This window comes from Rhinoraja longicauda, chromosome 5 (assembly GCF_053455715.1).
Source record: "Rhinoraja longicauda isolate Sanriku21f chromosome 5, sRhiLon1.1, whole genome shotgun sequence".
NCBI classification, from domain to species: Eukaryota; Metazoa; Chordata; class Chondrichthyes; order Rajiformes; family Arhynchobatidae; genus Rhinoraja; species Rhinoraja longicauda.
The window spans coordinates 57,607,889-57,626,517 of record NC_135957.1 but is presented as its reverse complement, the minus strand read 5'-3'; the positions used below and the strand labels follow the sequence as shown (position 1 = coordinate 57,626,517).

The window sequence follows — 18,629 nt, the reverse complement described above, 5'->3', positions numbered from 1 at the left end:
TCTCGTAACAAACTTAATCTTTATTTGTATTCATACTTCCTATACTTGAAGCTTTTGTTATCCCAGTGAAGCTGCCAGACTAGAATATGATTAGTAATGAGATGGCAGTATAAAAGCTTTTGTTAGATTAATTAATTACTTTTTAAAACTACTTGTTTATTGTTACATTGTTTTGTGCTTGTGGAATCAGTTTTTATGGAGATGTTACTGTGCTTTGGATTTGACCAATATAATATTTAATTCCACAAACATCATTGTATTTGTTTATGCACAAAATAGTTATCAACCATATGTGGCACATCGAGAAATAGACAGAGAGGACATCCACTGAAGGCCAGTCGACAGATTAGCAATGTTTTCTCCCCCCATGTTGAATTTTCCAGAATGCCAAGCTTATTGATCAACATTATTCAACATTTATAGAAGGCTGTATCAAATAATGATTTAAAATATATAGTCAGGATCTGCAGTTACTTTGTTCACTAACAGAGAAAGAGGCACAGTATCACGACCCCTGTTACTGCCATTATAGGTAAGGTTGGAATTTCTAAATGAATTCCTTTGATCTCCAGTCATTTAATTTGTTTACACTGGGTTTCTGCTGCTGCAGGGGGTATGGGAAGAAATGCCTCAAGAATTCCACTCCAAATACAAACCTGATAATGTGACCATAACATCCTATAAACAATGATACTAGGGTTTTGGATCAGACATAAATCAAACTGTAAAAGAACAAGATCTCAACAGGTTTTTGCAACTCAGATGTTCTGTGTAGATCTACTAATTTGTTTTAAAATCCAATAATTCCTAATACATCTTTAATTATGGAGGAAATCTTTTACTGGCTAGGCAGCAGGAAATGCTCTCCAAATATTGATATAAGATATAAATAAAAATCGTGAGATTTATATAATGTTGAAATTTTTAATGCTGCTGCAAAATTATTATATTTGTGACTGTAGAAGTTATGTTCGCCACCAGGGGGCCCCACAGGATTCAAAATTCTTCAAGTCTTAATGGAACAAACAGCACCAGCTGTGAGAAAAATGCAAACTTTACTTAATACAACAATTGTAGGGAATATTGAATGAAAGATTTTGCATTGCCTATGTGACCCAAACACATGTTGGTTTCTATTTCAGTTAGTGACTAGAACAATGTAATTGTATCCCAGTTTCCAGATCAATTTGGTCCGCTCTGGTCGGGCAACTCTGTGTCAATATTTACTGTTAAATTTGATGAGGGAAGATAGCCACTGTTTTCATTCTAGCTTTCCTAACATTTAGTTTTGTGGAATTGTAAAACACAAGTAAAAATTTCATAAACTTAGCCCACGGGGCTAAAAGCTGTTATTAATTTAAAATAAAGCTGAATTGTTAATGAAGGGTATCAGTGATGTTTGTGCATATGAATGCGTTGGCTCACTGGGTTTAAAGGTCATTGTTCCCAATAAATCCTTAATTAACTTTAATTGTTTTTGTAACTGAAATTTGTAAGCTGAAATTTACTTTGCACAGTAATGCCATCACATTTGCAATGTTTCCAACGTCTTGTTTTCATTTGGGAATCATGTCACTTTGCAAGATTCTCTAAAAGGTACGTGGCTAGAAAATTGGGCCACTTTAACCTGTTTGTAATATCTAGATTGAAGTTAAAATGTGTGTGGCATCTTTTTTTTTTGGTGTTTGCCTATTTCCTGTTAACACATTTCCGCTTTCGAGCTGTTCATAATATATATTGATGATTTAGATGGGTGGACGGGGTTTGGGGGAAGAGATCAAATGTCATTAACTGAGTGATACAAAGGGGTGAATGGCAGTTTGTGTTGTGAGATAGTTACAGAGAGACTTCAGTTGGATGTAGACCAGCTAAATTAATCAGCTAAGACGGTTGATGGAATGTAATGTGGGGTTATCCCCTTAAGGGAGAATAAATATAGAAAAGCAGTTTTTTAAATGGTAGTGGATCAAAAGATGTTGGATTTGGAGGGATCAAGATGTCTTTGTATATGAATCATTGAAAGTTAACTTGCAGTTCCAACATGCAATTAGGAAACCAAAGCTTTTGTTGGACTTTATTGCAAGTAGGGTTGCCAACTGTCCCGTATTAGCCGGGACATCCCGTATTTTGGGCTAAATTGGGTTGTCCCATACGGGACAGCCCTTGTCCCATATTTGAGTGCTACCAGCAGTGTTCATGGTTGGACTGCCAGGCGCTTGTGTGTTTTCATTCTCCGGGTTAGTTTCCCCCCTCCCTCTCTCTCCTCTCCCTTGGGATTGTTTTTAATTTCCACATTTTAATTATTAAATCTCTTTGGCGTCTCTCAAACGCCCACCCCACCGCCGCTGTTCGGTCGGAGGCTCGGAGGTGGAGCGCTCTCAAATTCCCTGAGCACCGACGCCCCTTAAATCTCCTGAGTGCCAGCCCTCCCCCGCAGGAGCCAACACCTGGCGAATTGTCACAGCAGGTAGCAGCTCTGAGATTTTATCAACCGGCTCATCGGATCTGTTGCTGTTCGATGTCCATCTCGCCTCCTGCAAGATTCCTCACAAGTCCCTTCCTCGTCGCTTTTTCCCACTGAAAGGCTTACACGGTTCTCTTATCTCCCTGCAAAATCTCGCCGGACGCCAGCCTCTTCTTTGTCTCTCTCTCTCTCCAGCCTCAGCTCAGATACCTCGCATTCAAAATAGCTGACTCAATCGCCCTTACATCAAGATAAATAGGAGAGAAAGTGCACAGGGTAGCGTTAGATACTAACAAGCCAGCTCAGGTGAGCGAGTACAGAGCAGGTGTAAATTTAAATATACCTCAGGAAAGCCATTTTAATTAAACAGTAGAGCATTACCGCTTAAATTATCAACGCTGCCACGAGGCCAGGCTAATGAAATACGGTTTCTACTGAATGTTCCTTTAATTGTACACAATACTTCCAAAATAGCCAGTACCAGTCAGGATAAGACATCACGTTTGACACGTACATCACAGCCATTATCTGGTAAACCAAATTAAGATATGGATGAAATCATTCTTTATCAAGAAACCACCAGTTATATCGTGTAGAAAACTAAATTTTCAAAAGAGTTAAAGAATAGTTTTGTTACATTAAAAAAATTATGCCTTTCAAATCAAAACTCAATCTTCAGTCTACAACATCATCTAAAGTCTTCTCTTCTGTGTGCTGATGTACAACACGTTGTTGCCTCAAATAAACGCATCTCCATATTTGTACTTAAGCTGACCGTTTACATATTCTTCTGTCTGTTCCAGTGCTATGTTCATATATCCATCCAAACAAGCTAAAACACCTCGGTAATCCACACCCGAGTTCAGTTTAACCACAACTGGCCTCCCTATGATTTGTTTTAGAAAATCGCTGGGCGTTTGCTTTCGCAGGCTCATTTTGCATCCTTCAGCCTATGCACGGTCCACTGATGGCTTGATTAGAACGCGGCCGAGGTTGCATAGCAACCCGCCTCCCGACCCAGGTGGCCGCCATTGGTGGAGTGGGGCATGTGGCCACTGGCTGGGTGAGGTTACATGGGGAGCGGGGCGGTGACGTCACCTTGTCCCATATTTGGGAGTGAGGAAGTTGGCAACCCTAATTGCAAGTGCAAGGTAAGAGGTATCCTGTTGCAATTATACAAGACCTTGGTGAGACAATATCTGGAATATTACATCTTGTTCTGGTCTCTATACCTAAGAAAGGATGTATTTGTGATAGAGCAAGTGCTATGAGGATTCAGCAGGTTTATACCTGGGATAGTGACTCCTCAGATTAAGGAGACTGGGTCTGTGTTGAGTTCAGAGGACTGAGGAAGTTCTTTTTAAAATCTTGCAAAGTTTGACCGACGAGTTTGGGATGCTGTGATGTCTAGAGGTAGGAGTCACAATCTCAAAACAACAGCAATCCTTTCACACAGAGTGTACTAGATCTTTGGAATTCACTGCCGAGGGGTTATAGAGGCCCAGTTGCTTGCTGCTGAAGACAGAGATTAATAGATATTGAGGGAATTAAAGCATATGGTGTTAGTGCAGCAAAGTGGTGCTGAGATAAAGGTTTAGCCATAATCACTGAATGGTAGAGCAGGTGTAGGGGCTGAATGGACTACCTGTGGTTCAATTTGCCGTGCATAGTAAGTGGGTTTAAATCATTACTTTTGAAATTCTTCCAATGCAAATCGAAGCAGATGCTTCCTGTAGTTATGCACCCGAACAATGCTTCCATTTCCTTGCCATACATGGTAAGTGGGTGTGACTCATTATGTGAAATGGCCTGAATTTTTTTTTGTAAACAGGTTATCTCCTAACTTTTTTTCTAAAATTAAAAACAAACATTGCCCCTGTGCTGTTGCAACATACCATTGCCGGTTTTTCACTCCTCAATCCTTTTCCACAATTTGCCCATTTCTCCATCCCTCCGTCTCCCTCATCTCCGTGGCACGGAGAAATCATCTTAAAAATGTGGGTCAGCTTGTGAGTGACGTGACAGCTGAGAACCCCGGCAGGCAACACCAGGCGTGTAACGAGCAGGCTGGCTTTTAACACTTTCAAGACAAGCAGACTCAAATATTCTGATTATTTAAAACACAAATTTCCCAATTTCAGAAGATTTGTTTGTGATTATTTTAATTCCTTCAGAATGTCTTTATAGCTTTTTTTAAAGATTAGAAATACAGCATGAAAACATGCCCTTCGGCCCATTGAATCTGCACCGACCAGTGATCCCCGCACATTAATACTATCCTAACACACTCGGGACAATTTACAATTTTAACCAAGCCAATTAGCCTACTAACCCCGTATGTCTTTCGTGTGTGGGAGGAAACCAGAGCTCCTGGAGAAAACCCACTCAGGTCATAGGGAGAATGTACAAACTCCATACAGACAGCACCTGTAGTTAAGATCGAACCCAGGACTCTAGCGCTGTAAGGCAGCAACTCTACTGCTGCGCCCCCATGCCACCTCCAGATTCATTAATCAGAACCATGAGGTGGCACACTTGCTATTTAAAATTGAAAAAGTAGACACTGTCAGATAACCATTGTAACGGTCAAATGAGTAGTACTGGTCTATCACTTACACAATAATGAAGCTCCATTGGACAATTGGCTGGGAATAGCATAATTACCCTAATGACGTACTGTGTAGTTATATAAAGATAATTGTTTTTATTATACTGGGGGGAAACGTGGGCATTATATTGATGTTGACCCACTCTGAGCAATAATTGATCTGGTTCGTTTGATCCACTGCTGTTCTTGCATATGTGCATTGCAACTCATTGCAACTGGGTAGTGATCACTTAGATTTTTGCACTTCCAAGACTGAAGAAGCAAACAGACCATTTATTGGTTCCAAACGGATTTAACTTGTGTGAAGTAAAATGAAGTGAAATAAATACATGGACAAACAGAAAACCGACCGAATGAAAGTAACAAAGTAATCGCAAAAAAAATTAACTGAGATAAATTACTGACCCCACCCTGACCCTCAAAATGATACAAGAATGTAATTTGTCTCAGTTTTTCTTAATTCTTGCATATGGCTGACAGAAGCAGAGCTGGCAAGCACTAGGCTGCTGGATCTGGGCAAGAGTTGATGCTGACTCCTCCATTGACCATTGCTGCTTTGGTGAAAACGACAGGGGTTCCATTGACGTTGAAGTTTCTCATGCAGCCAGTGTATGACCGGCGTATTCTCAGTTTTGGGCTAAGCAGAGACCCTACAAAAACAATGGAGAATTATTCTTCAAGCTGCTGCAGTGCAAAATTAATCATTATAACACGGAGCCAATAACATCAATTTAAATTTTCCTGGATCTTTACCATCACCAGATTATTGACCTGAAATATTCATTCTACTTCTGTTCCCTCAGATGCTGTTTGACTTATCTGGTGCTTTCTGCTTTTATTTCAGAGCTACAGCATCTGTACTTTTTTTTGAAATTTATTTAAAAAAAATAATGAATTATTAACTTGAGCCAAGCTTTCTCAGATCAGGAAAATAATGGATATTTCCAACAACAGATTTTTTTTTTGGCCTTGCCCCAGTTGTACATTTCATTGCTGCCACTCTAGTCAAGTGCGCAGAGAGCTTACCCAAACCCCCAAATGCACCCGCACTAATTGCACTTTCCTGCACAAACACCAGGATAACGTAAAGAGGTCCTGTCAGCAGCTGACAACCTTTTACTGAGCACTTTATAGAAAATATTCCCAACAGGCAAAGGTCGGGTATGTCTGTCTCAATAATCCTTTGATATTTTCCAGATTAAGAATTGCATATGAAAGACAATCATTTCATGTCTGAATATCTTGCACTATACCTCGGTTTTATACTCCCCCTTGGTCCATCCTGTGATGTGAATTGGAAAATTGGCAAATATAATATAGCATCACTAAGAGTGTTCGCTTTGAGCTCAAGTAATTCTAGCTTGAAATAATACATTTGCAACATTTTCCACTGATACACAGAAGAGTTTAAGCTCTGCTTTTACCTGGCACTCCTCCAACAAATACTGGCTCCTTGGTGTTGAAAGAATGTGATGTCAGTGGCCCCACAACATGATTTACTTCAGAATCCACATCCAGCTGCACAACATTTGAGTCTCTGATGACTAAACGAACAGAGAGATAAATCACTAATAAATGTTTATTGTTAGCCATCTGACATTGGTTACAAATGGCCAATGCATCAGGTTCTGTTCTGAGAGTAAAATATGAAATGATGAGAATGTTTTGTGGAATGTCATCAATTAAATGTATGAGTGAATAGATTGTGTGACGGGGATAGATTAAGTACTGCATTTTCAACTCTGGGACATGAGTTTAGAACAGGCTCATGACTACTAATTACTTTAGTTGGTTTCAGCCCAGTTTCCACCATTCTGGGGAAACACAGCACATTATTGATAAATGTCAACAATTGGCCATTTCACAGAGAAAAGCAGAACATTGTAAGGTATCACGTTAGCGTCACATTATTGTACTAGTTCAGAGACCTGTGGATACTTCTGACATTTCAAGTACAGGCAAGTTTATTTCTTCCTTGTTTGAAGTTTGATAAAGACCTTTATGAATACTTGCTTCATTGATAGATAAATCTGATTTTCACCAATAGTGTGAGCACATCTAAATATATGAAAATTAAGGGAAGCATACATTATCCATTGAATCATTGGATCAATAATAGGTACCAATGCATACCTGCCAAGCAAAGTAATGTTGACCCATTAATCAATGTATACATTCTTAGAGTCAGAGAGTGATACATTGTGGAAACAGGCCTTTTGGCCCAACTTGCACACACTGGCCAACATGTCCCAGCTACACCAGCCCCACCTGCCTGTGCTTGGTCCGTATCCCTCCAAACGTGTCCTATCCACATACCTGTCCAACTGTTTCTTAAATTTGGGAAATAGTCCCAGCCTCCACTACCTCATCTGGCAGCTTGTTCCATACACCCACCATCCTTTGTGTGAAAAAGTAACCCCTCAGATTCCTATTAAATCTTTTCCTCTTCATGTTGAACCTATGTCCTCTGGTCCTTGATTCCCGTACTCTGGGCAAGAGATTATGTGCATCTACCTGATCTATTCCTCTCATGATTTTATGCACCTCTATAAAATCACCCCTCATCCTCCTGTGTTCCAAGGACGAGAGACCCAGCCTACTCAACTTCTCCCTATAGCTCAGACCCTCTAGTCCTGGCAACATCCTCGTAAATCTTCTCTGAACCATTTCAAGCTTGACAATATCTTTCCTATAACATGGTGCCCAGAACTGAACACAATATTCTAAATGCAATCTCACCAACATCTCATACAACTGCATCATGACCTCCCAACTTCTGTACTCAATGCTCTGACTGATGAAGGCCAATGTGCCAAAAGCCTTTTTGACCACCTTATCTACCTGCGACTCGACCTTCAAGGAAACATGCACCTGCACTCCTAGAGCCCTCTGCACTACAACACTCCTCAGAGGCCTACCATTCACTGCCCTGGCCTTGCAGACATCCCAAAATGCAACACCTCACATTTTTCTGTATTAAATTCCATCAACCATTCCTCAGCCCGCCTGGCCCATTGATCAAGGTCCTGCTGCAATCCTTCACAACCATCTTCACTATCTGCAAAACCACCCACTTTTGTATCATCAGCAAACTTGCTAATCTTGCCCTGTACGTTCTCATCCAAATCATTGATGTAGATGACAAACCGCAACGGGCCCAGCACCGAAACCCGAGGCACACCACTAGTCACAGGCCTCCAGTCCGAGAAGCAACCTTCCACCATCACCCTCTGCTTTCTTCCATGAAGCCAATTTGCTATCCATTCAGCTATCTCTTCTTGGATCCCAGGCGGAACCTTGTCGAATGCCTTACTGAAATCCATGTACATATGGATCCTTCTTAGATATGGAAACAGCAACTCATGTTTGTGGGTTGTTAAGGCATATTAAGAGAACTTTATTTATTTGATTCCTGGAAAAGCTTGACCCCAGGTGTGGATACTTTAATTAATAAATGCACTATTTTATAATCAGCGCACTTTATATTGAAAAACACACAACAACTTAACAACTTAACACAAAGACAAAATAGATCTTGAATAGATTTGATTAAATAAGGTGAAAATTAATTATGAAAAGAAAGCAAGTTGTCAATAAATTAATTTAATGGCTTTGCCAAAATGATGAAAATAATTCTGTCACTAATTCTGATTATTACGCTAACTTATTTGAGCCTAATGAAAGAAGTTATTACGGAAAGCTCTAGGTCCTTGAGTTAATGGCTCAGTGGAATATTTGTGAATATTAATGGGGTATGTTTACCTGCTATTCTGTGCCATCGGCCATCACAGAGACTTTGTTTAGGAATTACTGAAGTTTCAAACTCTGCAGTTCCATTACTGACTTTTAATGTGATCTGCGCAGACACAAAAAAATAGAATAGAAACTTGCCAGTTACGCGACAAGACATTTTAAATTGCTGGGCCATCTCCATTACTGCTATGTAACATTTCCAGTCAGATTTATCTACTTTGCATCTAACTGATCCAATCTTTACTCCCTTACCTGTCCATACTCCATGAAGACATTCAGGTACTTGTGGTTGGAACTAAGAACATGTATCAGGATTCCTGAATGATTTTGAGCACGGATTTCAAAAACAATCTCAAACTTTAATCCTAAATTGAATGAATCATCTGAAAATCAAAGATAATTGATTATTATATAGTTATAAATTGCATATCAGATGTTATGCAAGCAGTTCTGTTTTATGTTAGCGGTAGAGTTGCTGCTTTACAGCGAATGCAGCGCCGGAGACTCAGGTTCGATCCTGACTACGGGTGCTGCACTGTAAGGAGTTTGTACGTTCTCCCCGTGACCTGCGTGGGTTTTCTCCGAGATCTTCGGTTTCCTCCCACACTCCAAAGACGTACAGGTATGTAGGTTAATTGGCTGGGTAAATGTAAAAATTGTCCCTAGTGGGTGTAGGATGGTGTTAATGTACGGGGATCGCTGGGCGGCACGGACTTGGAGGGCCGAAAAGGCCTGTTTCCGGCTGTATATATATGATATGATATGATATGATGATTGTTTTTTTCAGTTTCGTATAGGGTTATGGATTCATGGTCATCTGCACTGAGATATAATGGCTGGACTACCACAGCAATTAAGAAACATTTAGACAGGTACATGGATAGGATTGGATGAGAGAGATATGGGCCAAACGCAGGCAGGTGGGACGAATGTAGATGGGGCATGTTGGTCGGTGTAGGCAAGTTGAGCCAAAGGGCCTTTTCCTAGACTGTGTGACTTTATGGCTCTATGGCCTTATCAAGGTGTGAAATATAAATAGATAATCGCTTAACTTTGAGTGGATATTTAAATTTTATAATACCTGATTAGATCACTTTCTTAAGGGTCACAGTAAGAGACAGAAGAGAAAGATTATAGCATCTTCAAAGCATCTTCAAAGTGCTGGAGGAATTCAGTGAGATAAGCAGCATCTGAGGAGCGAAATAGTCAGAACACCTTTCGGATCAGGACTCTTATTCAGACTTCACAGGGGTCACATGAGTGTTAATTTACTCATCCGTGTTCCCCGGAAAGAACGTTTTCAAGACCACAAATCCAGTTTCTGGAGAAGGCAGTTGGTGATTCTATGGATGATCTCCACATTGTTTCCTGGTGAAGAGATTTGAGTACTATACCCGAGGGCAGAATCTGGGAGAACTTGTATAAAGTTAGATGATCATAAATTAGTTCCTCGATAACTCAGGGACCTCCTATACCTTGAAATAATTCCATTACCCTGTCAGATGTCCCTTTGTAGCTGGTGCGTGTAGTGATGTGTCTGGCTTACTTACCCAATACCACATATCCTCCTTCTGCAGAGAAGTACGTTCCAGATTCGGTTGGACCTTCAAAACAAGGTGTAACACCAAATGTATAGGCAGCTGGTGGAAGAGATTTTCCATCTAGCTGTAAGTTCTGAAGGCAACCATTAAAGCTATGGATTGATTTGACCTGACGACAAAGGAAGATATTTTAATTAATTAAGATATTATGAAATGATTATTATGATCACCAAACATTCATATCAACATAGAAATGTTGTATTCTGTGACACTCTGCCTTGGCAGTGTTTAGTGGTGGAGTTTCTTGATAAAGTTTTACATTCAAATATTATTTAGCATTTTCTCTGATGCCTGTATGCAGTAACCAGTGGGAGTATAATAAATTCTCCAGGAAAAATGTTATTGGCTTTGACCTGTTGTACTCTCCTGGAATGACCGAGGTTCAGTGAAAAAAGTGGTGGCGAATTTCAGAAACATGTGCAAGGCAGAGCAAAATACCTCCTACTATGGCTGGTGTTTGTTTTTTCGTACAATACTGCCAGACCTCAAATCCTCACCGTTGTTAAATCCCAATAAATGCATGGAAAATCAGAATATTCCTAGCCCACAACACAAGGTTGATGTCTCCTTTTGACAACCCTCCAGCTCCCAGGCAATGAACGTGGCAGAATTCTCCATTCAACATTCTCCAATCCTCCCTCCCCAATCACAGAAAGGGGAAATAACCTTTTGCCAAGTGTTAAAGAAAACCTAGAGACATGGAAGTCATCGATCTAAAATACTAAAACAAAATTTGACGCTTTTTTGAAATTAATAATATTAAAATGCATAACCATTACATGGATAAGACAGGTTTAGAGGGATATGGGCCTAACGCAGGTAGGTGGGACTAGTGTAGGTAGGACATGGCTGGTGAAGGCTAGTTAGGCCGAATGGCCTGTTTCCACGCTGTAAGACAATGACTCTAGAGGGCAGTAGTGGAGCAATAAATAGAAATACCATTTGGAAGAACATTGCTGGCATAGACATGATCAACCAGTCCTTTGTTATTCTGAGAGACTGAGCTTCACAAATATTATGTGCTTCAGTTTTGGGAGTCAATCATTGAGCACGATTCCCCATTGATTTTCCTTTTTCCAGGAATATAGCAAAACCTCAGCACTGACTTGGCTTTAAACAAGTTGGTAGTCACTTTGGCAATTGTGGTACCAAAAATACAGGTTTTAATGAGAAATTGCATTATATAAAACAGAAAATTGATCTTAATAATATCAGTGACATTTTGAAATTTATGAAAGTTAAGTCCGTTGGACAAGATGTTTGATGCAAAGTTGCCAATGTATTTTCTGTTGCCAAACTACAAATTCTTAATACTAAATGTTTAACGTAGCTCTATCTTATTTAAAGAACCTTTGACTTTCAAAGCACACAGAAGACAGATATATTTTCAGATCCTCCTAAAACAAAAACAAAATGTACTTAAAATAAATGTATCCAATGGCACCACAATTCATTGTCATCATGCAATTAGGTTACTGGTGCAACTCACCTGAATGTTTTTGGCAGCTTTTCCGAGAGGGACGCCACCTATGTAGAATAGTTCACCTATTTGCCATGGAGTAAGAGGAATGTGGAGACTATTCTCCAGTGCTTGTTGACCATCTATTATCAAGCGTCCTCTGTTATTTTCATGTATAAGGGAGACCTGAATACAAAATAAATCATTTTGTTAAGTTAATCATAATGCATTGTTATATTTCATGAAAAGATGGTAATTTTTCATCTAATATTATCAATGATACGATATGTTGAGGTTGAAAAATCTACAGCGGGTGATGGGAATGCTGCACAACTTAAAAGCCCAGATCAACCAACAGACACTGTGCTGCTGACTCTGTCAATTGTCCCTTTATTAGTGTGCTGATGGTGTTCATAAAGAATTCACTCTGGGGAAGAAGCCGCATTCAGAAGTGATAGTAGATATCTAATGGTTTTCCATGTTCTGTGGACACAATGCCAAAGTGCCCTAACATTGTTCTTTTTATCAGAACACAAAAGTAAATAGATATATTTTTTTTTTCTTGAGACATTCATGCCTCAATGTTGGTGCACAGGCACCAAGTGAGATCAAATTACCTTCTTGATAAAAAATAACCCATTTCAAATGCCTTGTATCAGTAATATATTGGTAGAATTTAACCTTCTACAGTAATTTGCAGTTCCTTTGACTCTTTTAGCCATGATACCATTGCCCAAAAGGCATTCAGGATATGCCTGGGAACTGCCATGATCTGGCAGTATTAAATATGGACAAACCTGTGGCCCTTCAAAGAGTTTTGAATATTGATATTAAGATGAAAGAACAGCATAATATATGTAGATATGGATCACAGCCATATTTTATTTTTAATGTCATTTATATCATCTGAGAAGCCTGAGCAGATGAAATGTTATTTCATTGCTGGCCAACAGGAAAATTGAAGAGGAGATCATACTACGATTTGTTTGGTACCTTGAGAAATCAGCAACGCATTAACAGCAATACATGGAAGAATTGTGAGAGTTATCTATTTTATATTCTGACCAAATTTACGAGATTAATGCGACAGACGTTTCCAAATCTATTCGTGAATTGCTTTAAATTACACTGTTAAAAAGATTCAAGTTCCCTTTGCAACTCTACAAAGTAATTGCTAATGTATGACTCCAAGGGACTTAGTTTTTATAATAGACATGGATAATTAGTTAGAATCATAGAAAATAGGTGCAGGAGGAGGCCATTTGGCCCTTCGAGCCAGCACCGCCATTCATTGTGATCATGGCTGTTCGTCCCCATCAATAACCCGTGCCTGCCTTCTCCCCATATCCCTTGATTCCACTAGCCCCTAGAGCTCTATCCAACTCTCTCTTAAATCCATCCAGTGATTTGGCTTCCACTGCCATCTGTGGCAGAGAATTCCACAAATTCACAACTCTCTGGGTGAAAAGGTTTGTTCTCACCCCAGTTTTAAATGGCCTCCCCTTTATTCTAAGACTGTGGCTCCTGGTTCTGGACTCGCCCAACATTGGGAACATTTTTTCCTGCATCTCGCTTGTCCAGTCCTTTTATAATTTTATATGTTTCTATAAGATCCCCTCTCATCCTTCTAAACTCCAGTGAATACAAGCCTAGTCTTTTCAATCTTTCCTCATATGACAGTCCCGCCATCCCAGGGATCAATCTCGTGAACCTACACTGCACTGCCTCAATTACAAGGATGCCCTTCCTCAAATTAGGAGACCAAAACTGTACACATTACTCCAGATGTGGTCTTACCAGGGCCCTATACAACTGCAGAAGAACCCCTTTACTCCTATACTGAAATCCTCTTGTTATGAAGGCCAACATTCCATTAGCTTTCTTCACTGCCTGCTGTACCTGCACGCCAACTTTCAGTGACGTGTACAAGGACACCCAGGTCTCGCTGCACCTTCCCCTTACCTAACCTAACTCCATTGAGATAATAATCTGCCTCCTTGTTTTTGCCACCAAAGTGGATAACCTTACATTTATCTATATTATACTGCATCTGCCATGCATCTGCCCACTCACTCAACCTGTCCAGGTCACCCTACAACCTCCTAACATCCTTTTCACAGTTTACACTGCCACCCAGCTTTGTGTCATCCACAAACTTGCTAGTGTTGCTTCTAATTCTCTCTTCCAAATCATTAATATATATGTTAAACAGTTGCAGCCCCAACACTGGGCCTTGTGGCACTCCACTCGCCACTGCCTGCCATTCTGAAAAGGACCCGTTTACTCCTACTCTTTGCTTCCTGTCTGCCAACCAATTTTCTATCCATGTCAATACCCTACCCCCAATACAATATGCTCTAATTTTAGTCACCAATCTCCCGTGTGGGACTTTATCAAAGGCTTTCTGAAAGTCTAGATACACTACATCCACTGGCTCCCCTTCATCCATTTTACTTGCACATCCTCAAAAAATTCCAGTTTGGGAACAAATGTCTGTGGTATCTTCATTGCTAACTATTAGTTATCAGCGACGTGATATGGTCAAAATTAGGAACAGAGGCATGTTGACCAATATTGTTTAAGAAGAATATATGGGCCATAGTACTGCCAGAAGGATAAAAGCAAGAGTTGTAATTTCCCAACTATTTGCATGACCACATGTCAAAATGCTTTACAGGTGATAAAATACTTGTGAAATGTGTCTATGTTCTACATCAAACACATTTTGCACAAAATGTTTACAAATTGCAAATGAATAATTGTAAAAATAATTATACGTAATAAAGTTATCAGTCCTTATGTTGCCACCAATAGGTGAATGAGCCGGGCCAGTATGAAACAGGGATTATGTGAGTGAGCACAGATATATACTTAGTTTTGTAGAAGTACTGATTCGTACAAAAGGTAGACACAAAGTGCTGGAGTAACCCAACAGGTCTGGCACCATCTCTGGAGAAAAAGGATGGGTGACTTTTCGTGACAGGACTCTTCTTCAGACTGCAATCTGAAGAAGGGTCCCGACCTGTAACATCTATTCCTCACATGTACTGATCCTAAATACTGTACTGTGATGCTGTCTTTCTTAATCAAATAGTTAGTTTGCAGGGATACCACAATAGATTGCAACATATATGCAGGAATATACAAACATCATGCAAATGGACACAAATGTGCATTTACATTTTATTTAGAAGTTGGTAAAAAGCATATTTTAGGATATTGCTGTTTGACTTACATTGTGCCAGAGGCCATCATTATATTTTTCTTGGCTCTTTATTTTCATTTTCTCATGCCCATTGCTGAACGTGTAAACAAAATAACCACGAGCGATGAAAAGTGCCATGAATTGGTCTTCATCTTTATTCGCCACATAAAATATAAGTCCATGAGAAGACTGAGTTCTTACGTTGACAGAGAAATGAGATCTGCAAGCACAAACTTATTACAACATTCCACTCTGATAGATTAATAGTAACATGAACCTTAATTTGAACAGAATCTGCATCAATGCAATCATTAAGGTCAACCATCTGTGGTGTTCTACACTGGCATGACTACAATGGCAAAGCTTCGAAGGCCTACATTTTAAGCTGCAATGAATGGTGTTCCAACTAAGCTACTCAGGAACAGCAGCAGAAAGTGTTGACTGGTGGGCAAGTGAGGGAAATGGAGAAAGAACCCCTTTATTTTGTAATACTTACATCTCTGTTCTTCGTAGAAACATTGCAGAAAAGTTACATCAAAGGCTTACCAAATGGCACCACCCGGGTAGCCTTGTCTGGATCCATGAAAATACACATTTAATTATTTCATTGTCCTCCCATTGAAAGGAATCAGAAAAATATTGAAGGCTGGTGACACTTAAACCCCCTCCAGGACCAGAGGCCCAACCATTCGCATGATACCTTAGGAAATCTAAACTGTATGTTTTTTTGTTGAATGAGGTATTGTCAAGAGCAGATGACATTTAATAATACAGACGTATTGCAATATCTGTTAATTACCTATGATTGAAAAAAATAGAGATGCCATGAATCTCTTGTCGGCTGTTGGGAATTCCTCCGTATTGATGTGCGTTGTGGATTGTTTTGATATTGTTTGTTTGATGGCAGTGTACATCTTCATGCAGGCTATTTCCCCTTGTCTTTGCTTCATGGGCCATTGGACGGGCTACTAATCCCGATCCGAACTTTTGTCAAGAGAACACAAGTAACATGTAATTAGAAAAGAACAGCAAAATAATGTTGTTGTTTCCAAAAAATAAATAATGAGTTAATGTTTAAAGATTTTCCACGCAAAAATAACTGATCCCATTTGGCAGTCCCGAGCAAACTGTATGGTAATATACGGTAATACACGACTAGGCTTCTATACACTGGAATTTAGAAGGATGAGAGGAGATCTTATCAAAACGTATAAGATTATTAAGGGGTTGGACACGTTAGAGGCAGGAAACATGTTCCCAATGTTGGGGGAGTCCAGAACAAGGGGCCACAGTTTAAGAATAAGGGGTAGGCCATTTAGAACTGAGATGAGGAAAAACTTTTTCAGTCAGAGAGTTGTGAATCTGTGGAATTCTCTGCCTCAGAAGGCAGTGGAGGCCAATTCTCTGAATGCATTCAAGAGAGAGCTAGATATAGCTCTTAAGGATAGCGGAGTCAGGGGGTATGGGGAGAAGGCAGGAATGGGGTACTGATTTAGAATGATCAGCCATGATCATATTGAATGGCGGTGCTGGCTCGAAGGGCCAAATGGCCTCCTCCTTTCACCTATTGTCTATTGTATATTGTCTATATTTGGAGCTTTTCCTCCAAAGTCCATTCCATTGAAGTAAATAGAAAGTAAATAGCTTCAGTGCTAAAGCTCAACATGATAATATTGCAAATAATGTGTTCAGGGATACCCTTCATGGATGAATCATTAGCCATGTCTGTAAATTGAAAACCAAATGGAAACTGAAGTTGCTGGAAATGGAAAATGGAAACTGAAGATGCTGGAAATCTGAAATTAAAATAGAAAATGCTGGAAATACTCAGCAGCTGAGGTAGCATCCTTGGACAGTAAAACAGTTAGCATTTCAGTTGAAGACCCTTTTGTTGGAAAACTTTAATAGATTTTATTACTAACCTTATCTACAACTAACAGTTACAAAAACAATTTTGTGAAGCCCTGCTGTTGACGGAGCTCACTGGGTTGTTAAACTGATTCAGTTGCTTACGTTCTCATATGATGAATTGCCAACCCATGAGCTTCAATTTACAAAATTGCTTCTTAGTTTGTAATATGCATCCTAATGCTATTGAGTTTATCGTGAAATAGTATCATCGAGTTAATGATTTATGTATTTGTATGATATTCATTGTGTGGATAAGTGATCTAATGGCTTCAGAGGCAAAAACAAAAACATGTACTCTAATGATAGACACAACATTTTGGAGTAACTCAGTGGGACAGGTAGCATCTCTGAAGAGAAGGAATGGGTGACATTTCAGGTCGAGGGTCTGAAGAAGGGTCTCGACCCGAAACATCACCAATTCCTTCTCTCCAGAGATGCTGCCTGGCCTGCTGAGTTATTCCAGCATTTTGTGTCTGTCTTCAGTATAAACCAGCATCTGCAGTTCCTTCCTACACATGTAGGAATAAAACTTTGATAATTCATTAATTTTGAAATCCTCATCATTTAACATCTGCTTTGTGAGTTAATGTTTGTCTTTCTCACATCGCACTCACTGGGGCCATGGTCCCCACCCCTCTGACTCTCTGGGGCTCCAGTTCCTGTGTTCCCTTTCAACTCAATGACATCCCAGTTCCTGCGCTCCATTTCACTCACTGAAGCCCCAATTCTAATGCTCCTTTGTGTTCATGGAGGTCCAATTCTACTCACCTGATCCCTGGATATTGCTCTCCATCTCCACATTTGAGGCCCCTGTTCCTGAGCTCTATTTAAATTTGCCTTATTATAAATGATGCCTAGTTATACATTGTTGACATCTATGTGGCAAATGAGGAAACTGAAAAAAAGTTAACAATAAAAGTATACCATACTGACATCAACAATTTCAAATCCATAACTAAACAGGATTTGTTAAGTTCTATTTCATCCATCATAATACTGGAACTTAAAGAACTGTATCACTGAAGCAATGTGCAAAGCTAGCTTGGATGCCTTGAAGGTAAATATTGCTAACAAATTCAATGTTGTTAATGCTTTGATATACCCATGTAGAAACTGATTACCTTTCTATCGCGTTCTCTCTTGGCTTTTGCAAAGTTCTTTTCGGGTTTATCAAAAATTGCTGCTGGCATAGTTTCGACTGGGCAGCCTTGTAGAGAGGCTTGTACTTTCTCTGTGTATGTCAGGAAATCTTCCACCTCAATATCTTTATCAAGCCTGGTTCATTCATAGAAGGGACAAATCTGTATCAGTTTCTAATATGCTTAGTAATCACAAAATTGATAAGACTCAATTAAAAATATTATGTACTCCTAATGGACATAATTTTACAAAGAATAATCTTGCATCATGTTATGAGGGGAATAAAAACTCTCTGTCCCATTAAGAATAGCACAAAGTCGTGAGATGATTTTTTCCCCTTTACAGTATATCTAGTATCATCTTTTGCTGTTGCTTACATGTGTTGTAATAATCCATGTTATTTTCTGTTTCATACATTTTAATGTAACTAGATAGTTTTTGGTTCTCTAGAAGTCTATTAAGTTTATTCATTCATGTTCTAACTTGAC

The 18,629-nt window shown here is 39.5% G+C and overlaps 2 protein-coding genes and 1 pseudogene across 5 annotated transcripts in view; 1 reads left to right on the top strand and 2 right to left on the bottom strand.

Moving 5' to 3' along the window:
• Positions 1 to 18,629, top strand: part of LOC144593671 (protein FAM229B-like) — a 79,099-nt gene that overhangs the window by 12,361 nt on the left and 48,109 nt on the right. The window lies entirely within an intron of this gene.
• Positions 2,915 to 3,401, bottom strand: LOC144593672 (U6 snRNA-associated Sm-like protein LSm6 pseudogene; annotated as a pseudogene).
• The window catches only part of lama4 (laminin, alpha 4), a 109,425-nt gene continuing 96,362 nt past the window's right edge, over positions 5,567 to 18,629 (bottom strand). For both annotated transcript variants that reach the window (XM_078399608.1, XM_078399609.1), the window contains 9 exons: positions 18,123 to 18,276; positions 15,890 to 16,074; positions 15,121 to 15,310; positions 11,916 to 12,071; positions 10,376 to 10,535; positions 9,078 to 9,208; positions 8,835 to 8,928; positions 6,497 to 6,616; positions 5,567 to 5,722 (listed from right to left, as the gene is read on the bottom strand). In XM_078399608.1, the coding sequence (XP_078255734.1) occupies positions 5,571 to 5,722; positions 6,497 to 6,616; positions 8,835 to 8,928; positions 9,078 to 9,208; positions 10,376 to 10,535; positions 11,916 to 12,071; positions 15,121 to 15,310; positions 15,890 to 16,074; positions 18,123 to 18,276 (1,342 nt within the window). In that variant the 3' untranslated portion in view covers positions 5,567 to 5,570. The remainder of the gene's footprint in view (positions 5,723 to 6,496; positions 6,617 to 8,834; positions 8,929 to 9,077; positions 9,209 to 10,375; positions 10,536 to 11,915; positions 12,072 to 15,120; positions 15,311 to 15,889; positions 16,075 to 18,122; positions 18,277 to 18,629) is intronic.